The sequence below is a fragment of the Festucalex cinctus genome, chromosome 10, assembly GCF_051991245.1.
Source record: "Festucalex cinctus isolate MCC-2025b chromosome 10, RoL_Fcin_1.0, whole genome shotgun sequence".
Lineage (NCBI taxonomy): Eukaryota > Metazoa > Chordata > Actinopteri > Syngnathiformes > Syngnathidae > Festucalex > Festucalex cinctus.
The window spans coordinates 25,144,772-25,164,231 of record NC_135420.1 but is presented as its reverse complement, the minus strand read 5'-3'; the positions used below and the strand labels follow the sequence as shown (position 1 = coordinate 25,164,231).

At 37.0% G+C, this 19,460-nt stretch overlaps 1 protein-coding gene across 5 annotated transcripts in view; it reads right to left on the bottom strand.

Moving 5' to 3' along the window:
* Nucleotides 1–19,460, bottom strand: part of LOC144026756 (ubiquitin-protein ligase E3A-like) — a 117,535-nt gene that overhangs the window by 20,539 nt on the left and 77,536 nt on the right. For all 5 annotated transcript variants that reach the window (XM_077533727.1, XM_077533730.1, XM_077533731.1 and 2 more), the window contains exons 5-7: nucleotides 10,651–10,812; nucleotides 7,030–7,140; nucleotides 1,897–2,026 (exon numbers count right to left, since the gene is read on the bottom strand). In XM_077533727.1, coding sequence (XP_077389853.1) covers nucleotides 1,897–2,026; nucleotides 7,030–7,140; nucleotides 10,651–10,812 — 403 coding nt within the window. The remainder of the gene's footprint in view (nucleotides 1–1,896; nucleotides 2,027–7,029; nucleotides 7,141–10,650; nucleotides 10,813–19,460) is intronic.

Here is a 19,460-nt window from a genome sequence, read left to right as displayed (position 1 = left end):
TTCAAATTAGGGATTCAAATCAGGAGTAGGGTCTTAAGGCAGGTTATAGGTTCGTTAAGATTTCAAAAATTGGCTTTTCAAGGGATAGTTTCAAAGTAGGATTTCACGCATGGGTTAGCATTTCAAACAAGTGTGATTTGTGTTGTGATTTCCACTGCTTGGATGCACGCAATGACCATCGTCCACGTCAGTCACGCTGACAAGGTTGTTAATGACCGCCGACGGCCGCGCGATGACTTCAGCAGGTGTCGTTGGAATACTTCTGGCACGTCCATCTTGGCACGAACGTCGCCTGAAACGCGGCCAGGCTCTTGCGGTCTTGCGATGGATTGCGCAACAACGAGGACGCGCCGGCTACTCCTGCTGATGTTTTCTTTACGAAATGGGATTATTTTAGTGCGTCTTAAAAGATTGTTTCATTTGGATGAATTTGCGTACTGGAAAGTTGCATTTCCAGAATTGTAATAGATACAGAGCAAAACGACATCTTTAACTAAATTTGTTTCTACTTGTAACTGATAAATCTATATTTTTTTATTATTATTATTTATTTTATTGTATTTATTTAATTTTTTAATATATATATATATATATATATATATATATATATATATATATATATATATATATATATATATATATATATATATATATATATATATATATATATATATATTTAAAAATTAAAAAAAATATATATATATTTTTTTTTTTAAACCAGATACAGGACTGTCTCAGAAAATTTGAATATTGTGATAAAGGCCATTATTTTCTGTAATGCAATTAAATGAGCAAAAATACCTTATTAAAAATCAGCTGAAATATTGCAAGCCTTTTATTATTTTAATATTGCTAATTATGGATTACAGTTTAAGAAAACTCAAATATCCTATCTCAAAATATTAGAATATTTCCTCAGACCAAGTAAAAAAAAAAAAAAAAAAAGCCATAATCAGCAATATTAAAACAATAAAAGGCTTGCAATATTTGAGTTGATTTGTAATGAATCCAGAATTAGTTATGTGAATGCTCACCAAGAACAATAATAACTACAGACATGCTTTTGATACCAAACTATCCAAAAATTGCCAATTTTATATTCAACATTAATACATACAAAATATCAACATTTCAAAATTATTACATGTAGTGTATTTTGACTGCTGTTGAATGTCAAAACAGATCAAATGTGATCGGAAAAGTAGGTGACGGTTGAGATATATTTTTATCTTTTGTTGCCTATTTTTTTTCTTCTCAGTATGTTGTATGCAGGGGCGGCCATTTTGCCACTTGCTGTCGACTGATAATGACATCACAGTACCTGATGTCACATGATCAACCCAGAATATAGCTGAGCTGCGATTGGTCGTTGAGTCCTGGCAAACTATGATGTCATTTTCAACTGATCGCAAGTGGCAAAATGGCCGCCACCTGAGATGGATTAAAAACTCCTATTCCACAAACGTAATATTGTTCAGAATGGCGCGTTTAGACTCCTGTGGGCGCACAGAACATAATGTTACAAAGAAGAACATTTAAATGTACTTTTAGGCTCCAAAAACTAACCAAGTGAATTTCCCAACTCAGTAGAATTCCCCAGAAAACAATCAAAACGGCTCCGAGCTTGCGCTGCAGAACTAAAAATAATTCCTGCGTGCAGCAGCAAACAGTGTTTTTGACAATTGTCTTAAAACGACTTTGGCTCACTGTGACTCGTTGAGCGTCTGCCTATTGGCTCGTGGCTTGAGCTCGGCTGTCGCTGACTGTCAACAAGCCCAATTATAAAGACAGCAAACTTGGAAAAACAACTTTCCCCTAAACTACTATATGAATTTCATTTTGAAGCGATGCCAGCGCAGTTTTACAAAGATGACTAAAACGCCTGCGCGGTCCAACCTGTAAATACGTCTTGGTTCAGGCCGTCCTTGTTGCTGTACAGAAGTTGAGCGTGAGCGGAGGTCTGGAGGTGCTGCATGGACAGACAGTCGCTCAGCACGTCCTGCTCCAGGTGAGGACACGGACGCAGCTGAAAAAGCAGACACAAATCATCGGCGGTTGTTGCCTGTACGTGCAGCAAAACCAAGAATTCAAAACTATAATCAGAAAACAGTTTACATAATAGAACATATAACAGCTGTAGTTTGAAGTGAAGCACACGTTTCGACCACATGAAAAATAACAATGGAGGATGCAGAGAGATTTGCGTTTTCAAGGTGAGAATGCACAGTCGCTATTTTTTGAGTTTGTGTTTGCTCAAGAAAATATTAAGATACATTGCACATTCGGTGTTGTTGACAAATTGTTATCTAGCTTCAAAAACACGACCAGAATGCCAAAAAAAAAAAAAAAAGTATGAAGTCCCCAAATTATATTATATTATATTATATTATATTATATTATATTATATTATATTATATTACATGATTAATGTACATTATAAATGTTAATAGTGCCGTAAAAATATTAACAGTTATGTATGTCAGGCGAAAACAGACTGCCTTAAGAAAAAACATGGTAAGTGAAGTCTGGAAAGACTTTTATTTAACAAAAAATAAAAAATAAATAACCATGGATGTTAAACGAAATCTAGAAATAATCTTTGTTTTTAAGAAATAAAAAAATAAAGTCAAAAAATAGGTTGTCTTTATTTTATAATTAATGAAAAAAAATAATAATTTTATATTTAATTTAAAATTAACTAAAAATGTAATTAATTACATACGTAAAGTCAAAAAATAGATCGTCTTTATATTTAATAAAAAAATAATACATTTTATATTTAATTTAAAATTAACGAAAAATAAAATTATATAATTTTATCTTTAATGAAAAATTAACTATTCACTCACAGCCATTTTGACTGATTTTGCGAGGCCCACAGAATATTGTGTTCTATTGCTATAAAAACATGGAACGTGCCAAAAGAAAGACGAGAGTCTCTAGTATATTTCTATCTGTTTCTGTTTTGCAACAATTAGCATGAGAATCTAGCTGAGTTTCATCAATATTCACAAGTCTTAGAATTGTGGGGAAACTGCTTGTTTTCATCATGGCCCGAATTGATCTCTTATACTCTGCTGCCACTTGCTGGTCATGATTTGTAATGACTACCATTTTTTTCACCTGTTCTCTGCAGTTGAGGGGCTGCACCAAAGCCTTCTGTATGCGCTAGCATTAAAAAACAAAACAAAAAAACAACAACATAAAAAACAAATTCGTCTTTGGGACACTTAATACATTTAAAATAGAACGTATTTATACATTTTTTGGGAGAAAATGAGTTAAGTGTCACTGTTAAAAATGTACTTCCACTTAAGTATTAGCAACATTGGTTGTCAATTTTATGTTAAGTTGGGTTGTCATCTGTGAAATGTAATTTTACTTTACTTACAGTAAAACAACCAAAACAAATCTCAGAAAAAAAACTCAGCGGGACGAGTGCAACAGTTGCCTTGCGTCGTATACACCAGCGGTATCCCCCTGTTTAACATGCAGTAATAAAAACTGTATATGTATTTATTCTGGTACCGGGAAGCTTCACTTTCTGTTTATCAGCCGCAAGCCCGCGAGCAAGACACGCGAACGGCCGCAAATGTGCACTCGATTTGGGATGCTTTCATGTGCGCTGCCATGTTCCATCTTGTTCTCATTGTCAGCGAGAGCCCACAAGCAAACAATCAGTCTATACTTTTCGGCCAATACTATAAACAAATATTGTTCGCAAAGTCTCGTGTGTGCCGTAAAGCCCGCATTGTTGGAAGCCGGCTAATGAAACACACAATCGCCGAGACGCCATGTAAGTACGCTGCGGGGGGGCCGTTCTCACGACAATTAAGCAGGATTTTCAACGTTTTTACTAATTAGATTGATCAAACTTCAATCAATCAAACTTTATTTATATAGCACCTTTCATATATTCAAAATGCAACTCAAAGTGCTGAACATCCATAATAAAATGAAAAGAAAAAGCCACCCCTCTCCCCCACACATCCCCATCATCATATCCACAGAAACACCCAAAACACAACATGGTGGGGCACAGAAGTACCCTGTACGGAAAGGCACCCAGGAGGAGTTGGTCCACAGTGAGAGGGATGAAGAAAAGCCATCCCTCCCATTGTGGAAGCTCCCCCATGAGGAAACACTGGAGCTAAAAACTTAATAACTACCAAATAAAAACAAACAAAACATTGTGAAAAGATAAATTTTCTACACAACAGTGACTTTGACACTATTATGTTTTGTTTGGTGACTCTCCGTGAATTAGATTTAATGTGACAAAAGCTTTGATCGTTCGCTTCATCCTTGAAAACATTCTTTTTCATCAGAATTTGTCACGTTTCATTGTAATTCCATACACCGGCTGCTCCCATTGAAAAGCGATACAATGCTGCCACCTGCTGGCCATAGTTTGTGGGTGTTTTGGATTCCACAACTCCATTGACCAGGCAGCGCTCCGCAAGACGTTGCACTGCCCATTGAGAAGAGAAACGAGGAAAACGTCAATTAACGTTTATGGAGGCATTCGTTCGGATTTTAGCATACGTCATTACACGTTTTTGGCAGTCAAACGGTTAAAGGAGCACAAAAAATGCTAAATGATGAATTTGTAAATAGCAAAATGGCAACGATTATTGCCATTATAGCAATAAAAAGTTTATATTTTTCTATAATTAATTTGATACTTTCATTATTTTTCACGTACAATTAGTACCTTTAAAAACACATTTTGCAACTGTCAACTGAGAATGACATCACAAGGGCTCAGGTAACCAATCACAGCTCACCTGTTTTCTAGGTTTGGTCATGTGACATTCACAAGCTGAGCTGTGATTGGTTACCTGAGCCCTTGTGATGTCATTTTCAGTCGACAGCAAGTTGCTAAATGTGTCTAATTGTACATGAAAAATAATGAAAACATCAAATTTTTTTATAGGCAAAATATGAATGTTTGACTGTCAAAAATGGCTAAATAAGTAAAGTATACCTTTAACTTTAAAATATATAAAGAATAATGCACTTATATGACCAGTTTAACTTTTTTAAAAACATTTTGTATTTGTTTTGAATGACCTTGTCATGTTATTTTGAACACACTTTGTTGAGGCTGCTGCCAGGTTTTTTCTCATGAAGCAGCGGAACAGCACCAGGCTACTTCCTGTTCAGTTGCTTAGCAACCAGTGAGCACGATGTCAGCGGGTGCAATGAAAATCAGCCTTGGCAACACGGCGCCAAAACGGAGTACAAATTATTCGAAACCCAAACCCAAACAAGTGCGAAACTTCCCTCAATTGGTGACGCTAACTTGAGCTGATATGTTTGAAATTAATCGAATTTGGCACTATTGGTTTTGTAATTGAAGTCAATCGAGCAGGAAAACGCGACATGGCGAGGTCAGCTTCAGAGATGTTTTCATTCGCCGTCATCATCCCAAACCGCCCAATCAGGCGCGTGCGTCAATCATCTTCTTCGTGCTGAGAATTGAGAATCCAGCTTAGCGCCGGCTCGCATCTTTCTTTTTTTTTTTTACGACCAGCGTCATCGCAACAGGCCGACGAATCAATCCACACCGTCACCGTGTTGATTTCACACCGTAACGGGGGGGTAAACGCGTACACAAGCCGCGGCCCCTCCTCCTGCGGGAATCCTCGCCGAGAAACATTTATCAGGCGTAATTGGCGCTTTCCACCCAGAGGCGACACTCCAAAAAAAAAAAAACCCGTTGCTGTGAGCGCGCGCCAAAAGCGCAGTTAGAGCGCCGTGTGTTTGACATTTGTCCATAACATCTGGGCCACGAGGGGATTTGCGCATTACGGCTTATTAACGATGCTACGAGCGCACATGTGTTTCCCTTTTTACGAGCCCGCAGCCAACAGAACACATCACGCGGCCTGCCGCGATCCACAACAATGAGCCCATTCTCTCTTATTTACTCATTTCCAGTCAGCGAGAAGAATGGGCCTTTGACCGTGAACACAATGAGTTGCGCTCCAACTTCATCTATTGTGGCGAAAATGAAAGGCAGGCTCGAGCCAAAGCCAAATTACTGCAGCGAAACTGCGATAATGCGCAAAATGCAATGTTTGACTTGTGTAAGGTTACGCGGGCGGGCAGCAAACCAACGCAATGTACTGGAAATGACGCCACGCTCGAGGTGGGCGCTCAAGTGCTATGTCCTTTTTTTTTTTTTGATAAATACATAAATAAATAAATAAAAATACAGTAGGTAAAAAAAAAAGTTAAAATGTGCACAAAAGATATGAATAGACTTTAACTCATTTGCTCCCAATGACGTGTGAATACGTTTTTTTTTAATGTTTTAAGTGTCCCAAAGACGTATTTAGACGTTTCTTTTTTTGATAAATACATAAATAAATAAATAAAAATACAGTAGGTAAAAAAAAAGTTAAAATGTGCACAAAAGATATGAATAGACTTTAACTCATTTGCTCCCAATGACGTGTGAATACGTTTTTTTTTTAATGTTTTAAGTGTCCCAAAGACGTATTTAGACGTTTCTTTTTTTGATAAATACATAAATAAATAAATAAAAATACAGTAGGTAAAAAAAAAAAGTTAAAATGTGCACAAAAGATATGAATAGACTTTAACTCATTTGCCCCCCAATGACGTGTAAATACGTTTTGTTTTTAATGTTTTAAGTGTCCCAAAGACGTATTTATACGTTTGTTTGTTGTTGTTTTTTAATGCTAGAGCATACAGAAGGCTTTGATGCAGCCTCTCAACTGCAAAGAACGGTTGCATAAATGGTAGTTATTACACAAACAGCCAGCAGGTGGCAGCAGAGCAAAGGAGATCAACCAGGGCCATCTAGAAAAAAAACTGTTACTTAACAATTTCAAATAGATTTGCGAAAACCGATGAAATTTAGCTCTCTTCTAATGCTAAGAAAAATTACAGAATCACTGCCATGAAGTTACAAATGGAAAAAAAAAAGAAAAAAAAAAGAATGTGAGATGTTTAATTAAAATGCAATAAAAAAAAACAACAACAAAAAACGCATCTTACCTTTCTCCGCACCTGTTGCTCTTTGGCCGAGTGGATCTTGACGTGCTTGCGCAGCGAGCTGGGGTCGGTGTACCGCTTGGTGCAACCGGGGATCTGACACGCGTACGGTTTCTGGAAAAAGGTGCACAGAAAATTCCCATTTAGGCGGCGAGCGGAATCAAGCGGGAGGCCATTTTGGGAACAAAAGTGGGGGGAAATTAGATTTGAAGGTAAGTAAAAAGGTCAAGTTGAAGTCTTACCTCCCAGCTGAGAAGGGATACACAGTAAATGTGAGGGAAAAGCAAGAGGGGAAAATGAACAAGACAAGTGATTATAAAACAGTCATACAATTTTATCAGCATGAGCAACATCAAATTATTCGGCTTTATTAATATACAAAGCTTAAAAAAAAATTGATCACATCAGCTGTAATAAAAACGAGAAAGATCATCCTTTCAATTTTGGTGAAGTCACAAAATCAGAACTTAATGGTGCATAACATTCAACCCATGAAAACATCATTTTTCTCCATTCAGGAATGCAAGCAAATACAGATTTAATAAAATATTATTTTAAATATTTATTATAATATATAAAATATATTTAAGTATTACAAAATGTTTTTTTTTAATTAAATATTAAAAAATAATTCACATATTAACCAATAAAAAAATAATGTGCTTCATTGTTTTTTGTATAAAATTCCATTTGAAAATCAATATATAACAATAATGTCAATGTCAATAATACTTTAATTCCGAGTCTTTCAATTTTGTTGAACTCACAAAATCAGAACTGAATTAATCATAACATTCAACCTATGAAAACATAATTCTGCAAGCCAATAAATATTTAATAATATATATTATTATATAATAATTATTATATATTAAATATTTATAATATTTTAAATATTTTTATAATATATATTTAAATATTATAAAAAAAATATATAAAATAAATAATATATCAACCAATAAATAATAATGCGCTTCATTATTTTGTTTTGGGTTTTTCTTTGCATAAAATTCCATGTAAAAATCAATGCATAATATTTTAGCATTAACAAATATTTTGCGGGGGCACTGACATATTCAAACATTTTTTTTCCAGGTTCATACTGTGCCCCCCAGAGCTTGGGGCTTGTTTTTTTTCCCTCTCCCTTTCCTTATGTTTTTAATTTTTTTTATTTTTTTTTATTTATTTATTTATTTTTTTTTAAGTCTTGGACACACAGGGCACTGAATGTCGACCCACCAGGCTTCCCATTCTGTCTCCCCCTGTTGGCCATTGTTTTTCATGTTTCACGTGTTGTGAGATCAATAAATCTGCATCTGAATCTGAATGACACAGGAAACAGTAACAATGTATCCCCCCCAAAAAATCGCTGTATTAAGAAAGTAGTCATCTTATACTGAAATATGTTGGGGTCCCTAATCTAGTGTCGAATTCTTACATCCTCTGTCGTAAACGACAAGTGTAAAGTTCGAGCTTCCGAATCAATTTGTGATCGCCTCATTAGCTAAGCAAATATAGCATGTCGTATGGCAAACCGGCTCCCACCGCCTCTTCCCCTCACAGCACCCCACCCCCCTTTTTCGGAACATAAGATGCCTATTAAAGTGTAAGTCGATACAGGTCTTTATTAGCTACGCCTGCGCGTGCGTTGACGGCCTCTGTAAATAAGCCGTTTTGTTATTGCAAGGCGCTTTAACCGTGCCACTCAACTGGGCCGTGTTTGTTTTGCAGCCCGCCGTGGCACGGCGCCCTCGAGTCACCAAAATCAAGCGTGACTTCTGTGTAGAATAAATATCATTAAAGCTTAGAAATCATTTTGCCCTAAAGTGCTCTTGGCAGAGCGGGCCTTTCGCCGGGGTGTTAATGTGAAGCCGTAAGCAGCGCCCGCCCAGATTAGCTGTATCATTTGTCCGACGTGTGGAAAAGAGTGGGTGGGTGGTGGGAAACCTGACTGATACAATAACAAAAAGGCCACATTCAATATTGTGCCTAGGCTGAGGCACTGACACAAGAAGTCCAGAAATGGAAATACAACAAAAAATGAAAGAAAGGAAGAAAATGATGAAATCTATTCCTTTTGAGTTGAAGTTTGACAGATGTAAACGAGGCAATCTGGTGACAATTTAGTAGAAATGCTTGGTTGTAAGTTGTAACGTATATATAATATGACAGACGTGCCATAAAAATCTAATTAAATTAACGTCATCTCCTTGTTCAATCGAGGATGTGGGAAAAAAAAAATCTTAAATGAAAAGCGATAGTTAACCCCTATTAATTCTGTGATATAGAGATAAATATAGATATTTTTGTGATGTCACTATCGAATATTTTTAGAATCGATTAATCTATTGATTATTCAATCGATTAATCGACTAATCGGATTCATTTTAATTTTCCATTAAAGTGAATTTCCAAAGCATTTTTATTTTTTTTTGCCTGATTACTGTTTATTAACCAGTGATTTGTGGTTATTAATAATATAAATAAAATAAATAAATAAATGACTAAAAGTGAAAATAAAAACGGATATAAAAAAATATAATTCAAAAATTAAATACAAATGTATTTATTTATTTAGACATATAGTTTTTGCTCTTTTTATTTCCGTTTATATTTATTTTTTTTATACAATTTTCGAATTATATATATTTTTTTATTTATATATTTTTTTATATTTTTTTTATATTTTGTTTAATGAAGTCCCCTCGTTTATTTAGCTTAATATTTTGCTGTATGTTTTTATAAGGTACAATATTAAAAAAAAAAAGAAAAGTTTTTTGTTTATTTTTTAGGGGAGGCTGGAACGGATTAATCGCATTTCCATTCATTTCAATGGGGAAAGCTGATTTCAGAGTTTTAATTTTACGAGTACGGTCACAGAGCAAATCAAACTCGTATCTCAAGGCAACACTGTAATATGAAACTAAGAAAAGACGTTACAGTCATTTAGAAACCTTCAAACAACTGCAACTTTAACACATTGCGCAACAACGCATACAAACACAAAATATTATCATTTAAAAAAAAAAAAAACTCACTCATTCTTCGCCCCTCCCCTACAGGCTAAAGCACTGCCATAAAGTTGTAAGTGGGGAAAAAAAAAAAAAACTGACGTGAAAAGCAGGAAGTTGAAACTGAAAAACGACCACATTGCAAACAATCAAAGCAGTGTCCCTGAAAAAAAAAAAGACCGACATTCATACTATAAACTCCAAAATCTCCAAATAAAAAAAAAAAAGAAGTGTGATTACGCAATGCTTTTCAGTGCCAACGCATCTTTCCTACAAAGCCAACATTTATTTGCAATGCCAAAACTTAATGTGTTTGCTACTTAGTGTTTCTGGCTGCGCACGAGCCGACCTGTAAACGCCAATGAAAATAAACGTAATACAGTCAGCTAAGTGTGAGTCAATTACGTTCGTCCCAACTTGAATTTTTTTATTTTTTTTTCATTGAATTTTGAATAACGCTCGTCCTCATTAAGGTACAGGGATTCAAACCCACAACCTTGTGTAGTATCGTTTTTTTTTTTTTAGTAAGTTTTTTTTGGGCCTGGGACACAAAAAAAATAAATAAAAAAAAATCAAGAGATGAGACGCAGCGGACACTTTGTCGATTTCTGACCGTGTCCAGGTGAGTGCGCTGGTGCTTGGCGCGGTCGCTGGAGTTGCTGAAAGCTTTCTGGCAGCCGGGGTGCTGGCACAGGTACGGCTTCTCCCCCGTGTGGCTCCGCAGGTGGATCTTCAAGTTCTCCAGACGCGAAAACGCTTTGTTGCAGCCCTCGAACTGCAGACGAGACAGATTGCGAGCGTTAGGAAGGGGGGACGTCACACACGGACGCAGAAACAAACAGAGAAATCTGAGAGGTTGAAATCCGCTACCAAGAGGAACTCGGGTTCGTTTTGTGTGTTCCATTAACAAGCTCGTGACTTGTCAACTCCGTTTTTACTTCAATTGAAATGAATTGAAATTAAAAGGATACGTGACTCATTGAACAATTTTCAGCAGTGAAAAAGGTATTAATTTAATATGAATACCTTTAAAAAGTAATTTTTCTACTTGCTGTCGACTGATGATGACATCACCTGTGCCGAGGAAGTAGGTACCGACCAATCATGGCTCAGTTTACTGCCCAAACCCGGAAAACAGGTGAGCCATGATTGGCCGTTACCTACTTCCTTAGCACAAGTGATGTCATCATCAGTCGACAGCAAGTAGAAAAATTACTTTTTCAAGGTATTAATTGTACACAAAAATTAATGAAGTTACCATATTAATCATAGACAAAATATTAACTAATGGCTCAATGAGTCAAGTACCCCTCTAAACTATTCAATTTTTAATAACAATAAATACCACTTGATTGTCAACTATCAATACAGTGGCACATCAACTTGTATAAATATATAATATATCCATCTATTTTCTTAACCGCTTGCTCCTCACATGGGTCGTGGGGGGTGCTGGAGCCTATCCCAGCTGGCAACCAACTCAGGGTGTACCCCACCTACTGCGCGGAGCCAGCTGGGATAGGCTCCAGCACCCCTGCAACCCTAATGAGGAAAAGCGATGAAGAAAATGGATGGATGGACATCTGACTCTTTACAATACTTTATCCATTTTCTCAACCACATTTTTTTTTTTTTTACAATAATATGTTCTTTGCAGCCCCACTAGTATATAGTGTATGGCAGGGGTGTCAAACATAAGGCCCGCGGGCCGGATCAGGCCCACAAAGGGGTTTAATCCGGCCCGCGAGATGATTTTGTAAAGTTTAAAAAAAAAATAAAAAAAAAAGTCATTATTTTATTTTACACACAACTTAAACTTACGGTTTGTTTAATTATTTATTTAGTTATTTTATCATACACAAACGTGTTAAATTCGACACAAATTCAATTACTGGTAACACAAATCGATATGACAAGGATTAGCGTCCTTATAATGTCATTAACTGTGCCACGCAATGCATTCTGGGAACAATATATATGCAAAGCATGTGATTTAACACGTCCAGAACTCAGTGTTGCCGCGTTCCATTTGATTTTGTATTTTTTTTTTTGGAACAATATCATGACAGTTGAGCTCCGTAATTTAGGGCTGGCCCACAAATAGCGAAAATCTGCGTATAATTGACGGCAATCGTTTTTAAGTTATATACCGTTATTTGACCGATGTGGCCCACTTGGTAATATATTTTCCTCCATGCGGCCCCTGAGCTTACATGAGTTTGACACCCCTGTCCTACACGTTTCATCTGACTGAGTTAAGACTTGACCTGGACCATGTCAAGACCTGAGCCAACGACAGGGGGAAAAATCTTGACTTTTCGAAATACTATATGATGAAGGCGGGACATCAAATTTTGTGTTTCGCACTGAAAAAGGATATGCTTAATAACTCCCCGGTACATGCTCCAAAAAAATCCCAAACTTGACATGTATGTTTATCGTCAAGGCCTGAAGCTATCTCTATGACAACATTCAGTTATATATGCAGCGTCACCTAGCCCTTGAGGCATAAAAAAAAAATACCCCACATACGGTATTTTGTACAAAAAATGTAAACTCATTCTAAGTGTGATAACTAAGTCATTTATGAATATTCTTTTAGTTTCCACCACTCAAAATGTTCACTGGCATCAGACTTATCCAAACATATATATATTTTTATTTATTTTTGATAGCCTCTGTGGACATTAAAAGCAATATCGTGAATGAAGGATATGCATAATAACTCCACGGTACATGCTCCAAAAAAAATCCCACACTTGACATGTATGCTTATAATCAAGGCCTGAAGGTATCTCTATGACAACATTCAGTTATAAATACAGCGCCACCTAGCCCTTGAGGCATAATATATATAAAAAAAAACAACACATACGGTATTTTGTACAAAAAATGTAAACTCATTCTAAGTGTGATAACTAAGTCATTTATGAATATTATTTTAGTTTCCACCACTCAAATTGTTAACTGGCTTCACACCGATCCAAACGTATGTACGTTTCCATTTTGTTTTATTCATTTTTGATTGCCCCTTTGGACAATAAAAGTAACATTGTGCAATGAGTACAACGAGCGATGATGTATATATACACTTTTACAAAAAATACCAATCAGGGCAACTCGTTGCCTAAAAATAAATAAGGACGCTGATTTTTGCAGGTCTTAACAATCACCAAAACCCGTTGAGCTTGACACACACTGGCAAAAAAAATATTCTACATGTAAACGTTTATTATGCCATTTTCAAAGAAATTTTGCTTCCAATATGCCAGTACCCCAACGTGCCAGTACCCTAACGTGCAAGTACCCCAAAGTGCAAGGACCCCAACGTGGCCCGGGCTGCGAGGGCCCTTCATAGCTGCTCGCAGCTCTAGTTCTTCTTCTTCTTCTTCTTTATTCTCCGCAAACGATCACGATTTTGGGTACCTAAACATTCACAAAACTCACCAAAATTTGCACACTCCTCATGCCCGGCGAAAAATTTGATATTATGAAGTCGTCATAACAACGCGACTCTATAGCACCCCCTAGCATAGAAAAATAAAAACCAAGCCCGGCACGTGGTCAGAAAAGCCTTAAGATGTTGATCATGCCCCACACCGAATATTGTAACTTTTCGCCAAAGGGCGTGGCCGCTACGGTGACGCAAAATCTGAAGATTTTTCGTGAAAATAAAAGCTGCATTAACTTGACCGAGATGATCCTATCTTCTCAAAATTTCACACATTTGATGAGAGTCCAGCTCTAAAGACATCTACTGACTTACATTTCATCTAACTGATAGCGCCACCTAGTGGCAATTTTTTTTCTTACGAATTTTCTTCTAGGTTTTTCTCCAAACACGTTAACTGGACCTACCTCATATTTGCTCAGAGGAGGGTTTCGGCCTTCATGATGTCACAACACGAAGTTTGTGAGTTTTCGCGAATTGCTGTAGGCGTGGCTAAGCGCTGTTCGCCAAGAAAACAACGCCAGTTTTGAGGGTCTAAACATGCACAGAAACTCCTGAAACTTGGCACACACATCTGGCCTGGTAAAATGAGCAATATTTTATTGTTGATTGTGCTATTTTTACAAAAATGTCTCAATAGCGCCCCCTCGAAATTTTTAACGAAGCAGCCCCGGTTGTACGTTTAAGCAAGAACGCCGAATATTTTTAGGTGTATGAGGGAGCCCAAGACCTACAAAAAAAGTCTCTTGGACCCATATGCTAAAATGAACAGGAAGTGAGCTACGAATTTTTGAATGTCCCATTTTTGACGATTTTTGCACATTCACAGGGGGCAGACTTTTGCCCACTTCTCCTACACCAGGGGTGTCAAACATAAGGCCCGCGGGCCGGATCAGGCCCACAAAGGGGTTTAATCCGGCCCGCGAGATGATTTTGTAAAGTTTAAAAAAAAAAAAAAAAAAAAAGTCATTATTTTATTTTACACACAACTTAAACTTACGGTTTGTTTAATTATTTATTTAGTTATTTTATCATACACAAACGTGTTAAATTCGACACAAATTCAATTACTGGTAACACAAATCGATATGACAAGGATTAGCGTCCTTATAATGTCATTAACTGTGCCACGCAATGCATTCTGGGAACAATATATATGCAAAGCATGTGATTTAACACGTCCAGAACTCAGTGTTGCCGCGTTCCATTTGATTTTGTATTTTTTTTTTTGGAACAATATCATGACAGTTGAGCTCCGTAATTTAGGGCTGGCCCACAAATAGCGAAAATCTGCGTATAATTGACGGCAATCGTTTTTAAGTTATATACCGTTATTTGACCGATGTGGCCCACTTGGTAATATATTTTCCTCCATGCGGCCCCTGAGCTTACATGAGTTTGACACCCCTGGTGTATGGTATATGGTAATCTAGTTAATATTGCGTTAGTGGAATATGAGTTAACCCGCAAAAATCCAGCCGTTTTTATCCATCTCAAGGGGCGGCCATTTTGTCACTTGCTGTCGACTGAAGATGACATCAATGTTGCTCGGGTCTCAATTAACAACCAATCACAGGAGCAGCTTAAAAAACAAACAAACAGGTGAGCTGTGATTGGTCGTTGCCTGAGCCTTGAGCAACTGTGATGTCATCATCAGTCGACAGCAAGTGGCAAAATGGCTGCCCCCTGAGATGGATAAGAGCGGCTGGATTTGGCTTCATAACGCATATTCTACAAATGTAATATTAATCAGAAAGTCATGTTTCGACTAGTGAGGTCACATATAACATTATTGTCAAGAAATGTTGAAGGTTGACTTCCACTTAAGGTTTTGTTCATAGAGAGCTGGAATACACTCTGTTGGGCCACCCCATTGTAGACCGATACCACTGTATGTGAGGTGAAACTGTCTGTAAACGCGAGTGCAAAAGTTGTTTTTTTTTCTGTGTCCATCCTGTGACTGACAGCTTTTCAACGCAGGGTGGGCTCGCCTCCAGATTCCCCGCGACCCTGAACAGGAGAAGCAAAAAAAAACGGATGAATCGCGTCCTGCGCTTTCCACGAGCTCCCGTGATCGCTTGCGCAGCTGCGCAACTTCAACTCTCCAGCACCGCCGCTCTGGAAACACGGGTGGTACGATTACAAATCCATTTTCCCGTCGGCCCGCAGGACGTCCACTTGATTGAAAACGCGCGGTGACTTTGAAGACACGGCGTGCGTCTTAAGTGGCAGTTGGTGGAAAGCGGAGCGCGGTTAATGGGCGGTAATGCGTAGCGTGAGCCGAGCGCTCGGACGGCGTCAATGGCACATGAGACGGACAAGTGACAGTGGCTGTAAACAAGATCGTATCCGACCCCGCTTGGCCCAATTGACGCCGAGCCACTCAGCCAATGAAACCCGCAGATTTGTGAACGCATGAAAGATTCAGGGTTGGGGGAGGGTGGGCAGTGTCAAGTCACACAAAGTGTGCAGTTCAATGTTACTTATAGACACTTGAAACGCATCCCATTGGGAAATTAAGAGGCGTACTGACATCAGTGTAAGTTGTCGTAAATGGTACAGGGGCTTGCACTTAACCCTTGACCTTTTAGCTTGTAGCTTGTAGACAGAGGTGGAAGAGTGAAAGTGGACTTGAAGATGGAAAAATGATCAAATAGAGTAAACCCGCTTCTAGTTGATTATTTTTTATTTATTTATTTTTTGGTGAAGTTAATAACTATTTTGGTTTATATTAGGGCGTAATTCCATTATTGACCACTAGACAACGGCAGATTGAGATGGTGTAATTTGAAAGAATAAGAATAAAACAGGAAGTACTGTATTTCAGCAGTTGAATTTTTTTGTTGAAAACTACTGAACGGCATCCTCTGTAATCCTGCTTTTTATGCCTACAGAAAACAACGGCTGTGCTGTAGTTTTATGGTATAATATACATCTCAGGCCATTTATTATTATTATTATTATTATTATTATTATTATTATTATTAAGGATTATTGATTTATTCTGTTAAGTGATAAGTTTATTAGTTTGTTCTACACATAATGTGTAGCGGTATCGTTACATTCGAACACTTCAATAATTTTCGTGTTTTTGTTCTTTGTCTCTGTTATAAAAACACGTACGTCCATTTTTGTCATCTTTTTACATGTTTATGTTTTTGGGATGAAACCGAATGCAGACATCCCAAAAACGTGAAAATATAAAAATTGAAAAAAAAAGAAAAAAAAGTGGACATATGTGTTTTTCACAAAGCAGAAATGCCTTGCTCACTCTCAATATGTTAAAAGGTTTTAATTGTGTTTGCATTAATCCATTCCAACCCTCCAATAAACACCATTTTCATTTACATAGGCCTATCTGTAGCATTCCGCATTGTGTTAGCATTAAGCTAACAAAGACATTGTTGACAACAAAAATCCTAAATAATAATAATAATAATAATAATAATAATAATAATAAATGGCCATAGGTGTATATTATACCATACAACTACAGCCGTTGCTTTCTGTAGGCATAAAAATCAGGATTAAATAGGATGACATTCAGTAGCTGACATTCAGCTGACTTTTATTAGACAAATTTTACATCAAATTCAACTGTGAGTGACAAAAAAAACACACACTTGACCTCTTGTTTGGAAAAGTGCAGAAGTACACGAGTCTTCTTTTCACTTCATTTGATTTTATACGATAGTCTCTCATTTCTTGCCAGTGAGGGAGTGGGAGCAGGTACTAAGAAATACCTTCAAAGTGAGTTTTTATTGGTTTAAATGTGTTTAAAGCTTGAAGAAGGGATAAAACAATAAAATGTTTTTATATGGTCTCATATCACACTTCTTCTGGGACCACGTGGATATAAATGAAGGTACAGCTCAAATTGTTAGTTTACTGTCCGTTATGTGTACACGGCTCACTAGCTAATCCTATCTAAGATCAGGTTGCAGCTAAGGAGAGAGTGACACCAATCGCCTAACAGGCCTGGCGCTTCATCAGGTTCATCCCCGCTTGTTTTCATTCATTCACTCACACAACACGCAGGCTCTGAACGTTCTATTCACCAACGCTCCATTTAATATCGGCGAAACCCAAACCCGTCATGGCAGAGGCAGTTCGGGTGACCGGGTCCGATCTGTGGCCACTTTCAGAATTGTTCCCGCAGTCTAGTCGCTATGCAGAGTTTGCGTATTATTTGGAAAATCAAGCAAAAAAATAAAAAATAAAAATCCCTTCTTCTGTGGTTTGCAGCTGAAATTGAGTGTAAAATGCAGAATAAAATATATTGTGCAACGTTGCCGCAAAAAAAGCAAGCAGAAAACTGCAGAAACACTGCCATTAAATAAACATTAAACATTTCACCACAGCTTACTTTGCCTGTGCTTTAGTGAGGTATTTGTTTTTTGTTTCTATATTATGTTTTGTTTTATGCAGCACTTGGTTTCAGCTGTGGTTGCCCTTAAAACTCATTCACTGCCTTTGACAAGTATACTTGTCAATTGTATTTTTTAGAGCGGTGCTAAATGGGGGCGAATCTGAGCATGCTCCACTGTAAATATCAAACTTGGAAACAACTTTACTGATGCCCAACCACCAGTAGATGACATCATTGCCCCATTTTATAGGAAATAAACACAGTTTCAGAGTCCATGGGAGAAATGGCTGTATTTTGGCAAACCTACATTTTTCTGCTGTCAATTATAAAAGAACGGGACGGGACAAGAAGTAGGGAGTCTATTCTGTTATTTGGTAGATTCGGTTTATATATAATTATTGAATGTAATATCACGTGAGTATTGGAAATGTAAAAATTTTCTATAATGACTGGCAGTGAATGAGTTGTGCTCTGTAAATAAAATTGAGAATAAAAAAAAAACAAAAAAAACCCATAACATTTAACAGTATTAAATGAAAAAAAACTAAATAAATAAATAAATTAATAAATAAATACAACTTATCACAAGGTAATATTGAAAATGAGGAATTAAATTAAAATTAAATAAAAAATAATTTTAAAAAGAAGATTAAATAATAATACAGTATACGATGAGCCCCCTCCAAATTTAAAAAAAAAAAAACCCCCAATAATAATAATAATCATATTAATAATAATAATCATATTAATAATGATAATAATAATAATAATAATAATAATAATAATAATAATAATAATAATAATAATAATAATAATAATAATAATTTAAAAATTGCCATTACGTAATTTCTGTTGAAAATGTTAAGACTGAACCAAGGAATTGTTTTATAATAATACAATTAATTTGCAGGTTTACCTACGTAAATATATGATATTTTTATTAATCTTAAAGAACTATAAAGTTTCAAACAGGATGAGCTTCAAGTGTTACAGATTTTCCTCAACAGGGTACAGCAGGGAGACTGGAAGTGTCGCAGAAAGCAAAGGAAGTCAGGTTTTACTCTGGCCAATCAGCAGCCAGCTAGCTAAACTCGGAGGTACGCCTATAAAATCAGCAAACATTAACATCCAACAGCAGCAAACGTCCTCAGAAAATGTTATGAAACATACATTTCAACACTCGCCCGTCATCTCAGATGCAACGGAGAGCTCGAGAAGGGTGTGAAAGTCGAATGCAAATCTTAGCACAGAAGAACATCGACACCACTTCGGACAGATCAGCGAGTCATGCTCACTGCTGAATACGAAAACAAACACGGCCCTTATTGCTGTGCCAAATGTGTGTATTTATGTATAGGAGGAGGCGGGGGGGGGGCAAAATCACACTTTCAATGCTTTCTTTTGTGCAAAACAAACGCAGGGCTAAATTGTAGTTAGTGCTCCGCGGAGGAAAACGTGTTAATGTCTTGGAGCGTATTATTACTCGGGACTAGCACGGATGAGATGGGCTGAGGTTTTTCCAGGCTGCTGGGAAACCGACTGGCAGTGTGTCGCCTCGCCTCAAGGCACGCGCACCGGCCAAGAAACTCGCGATGAAGAATTA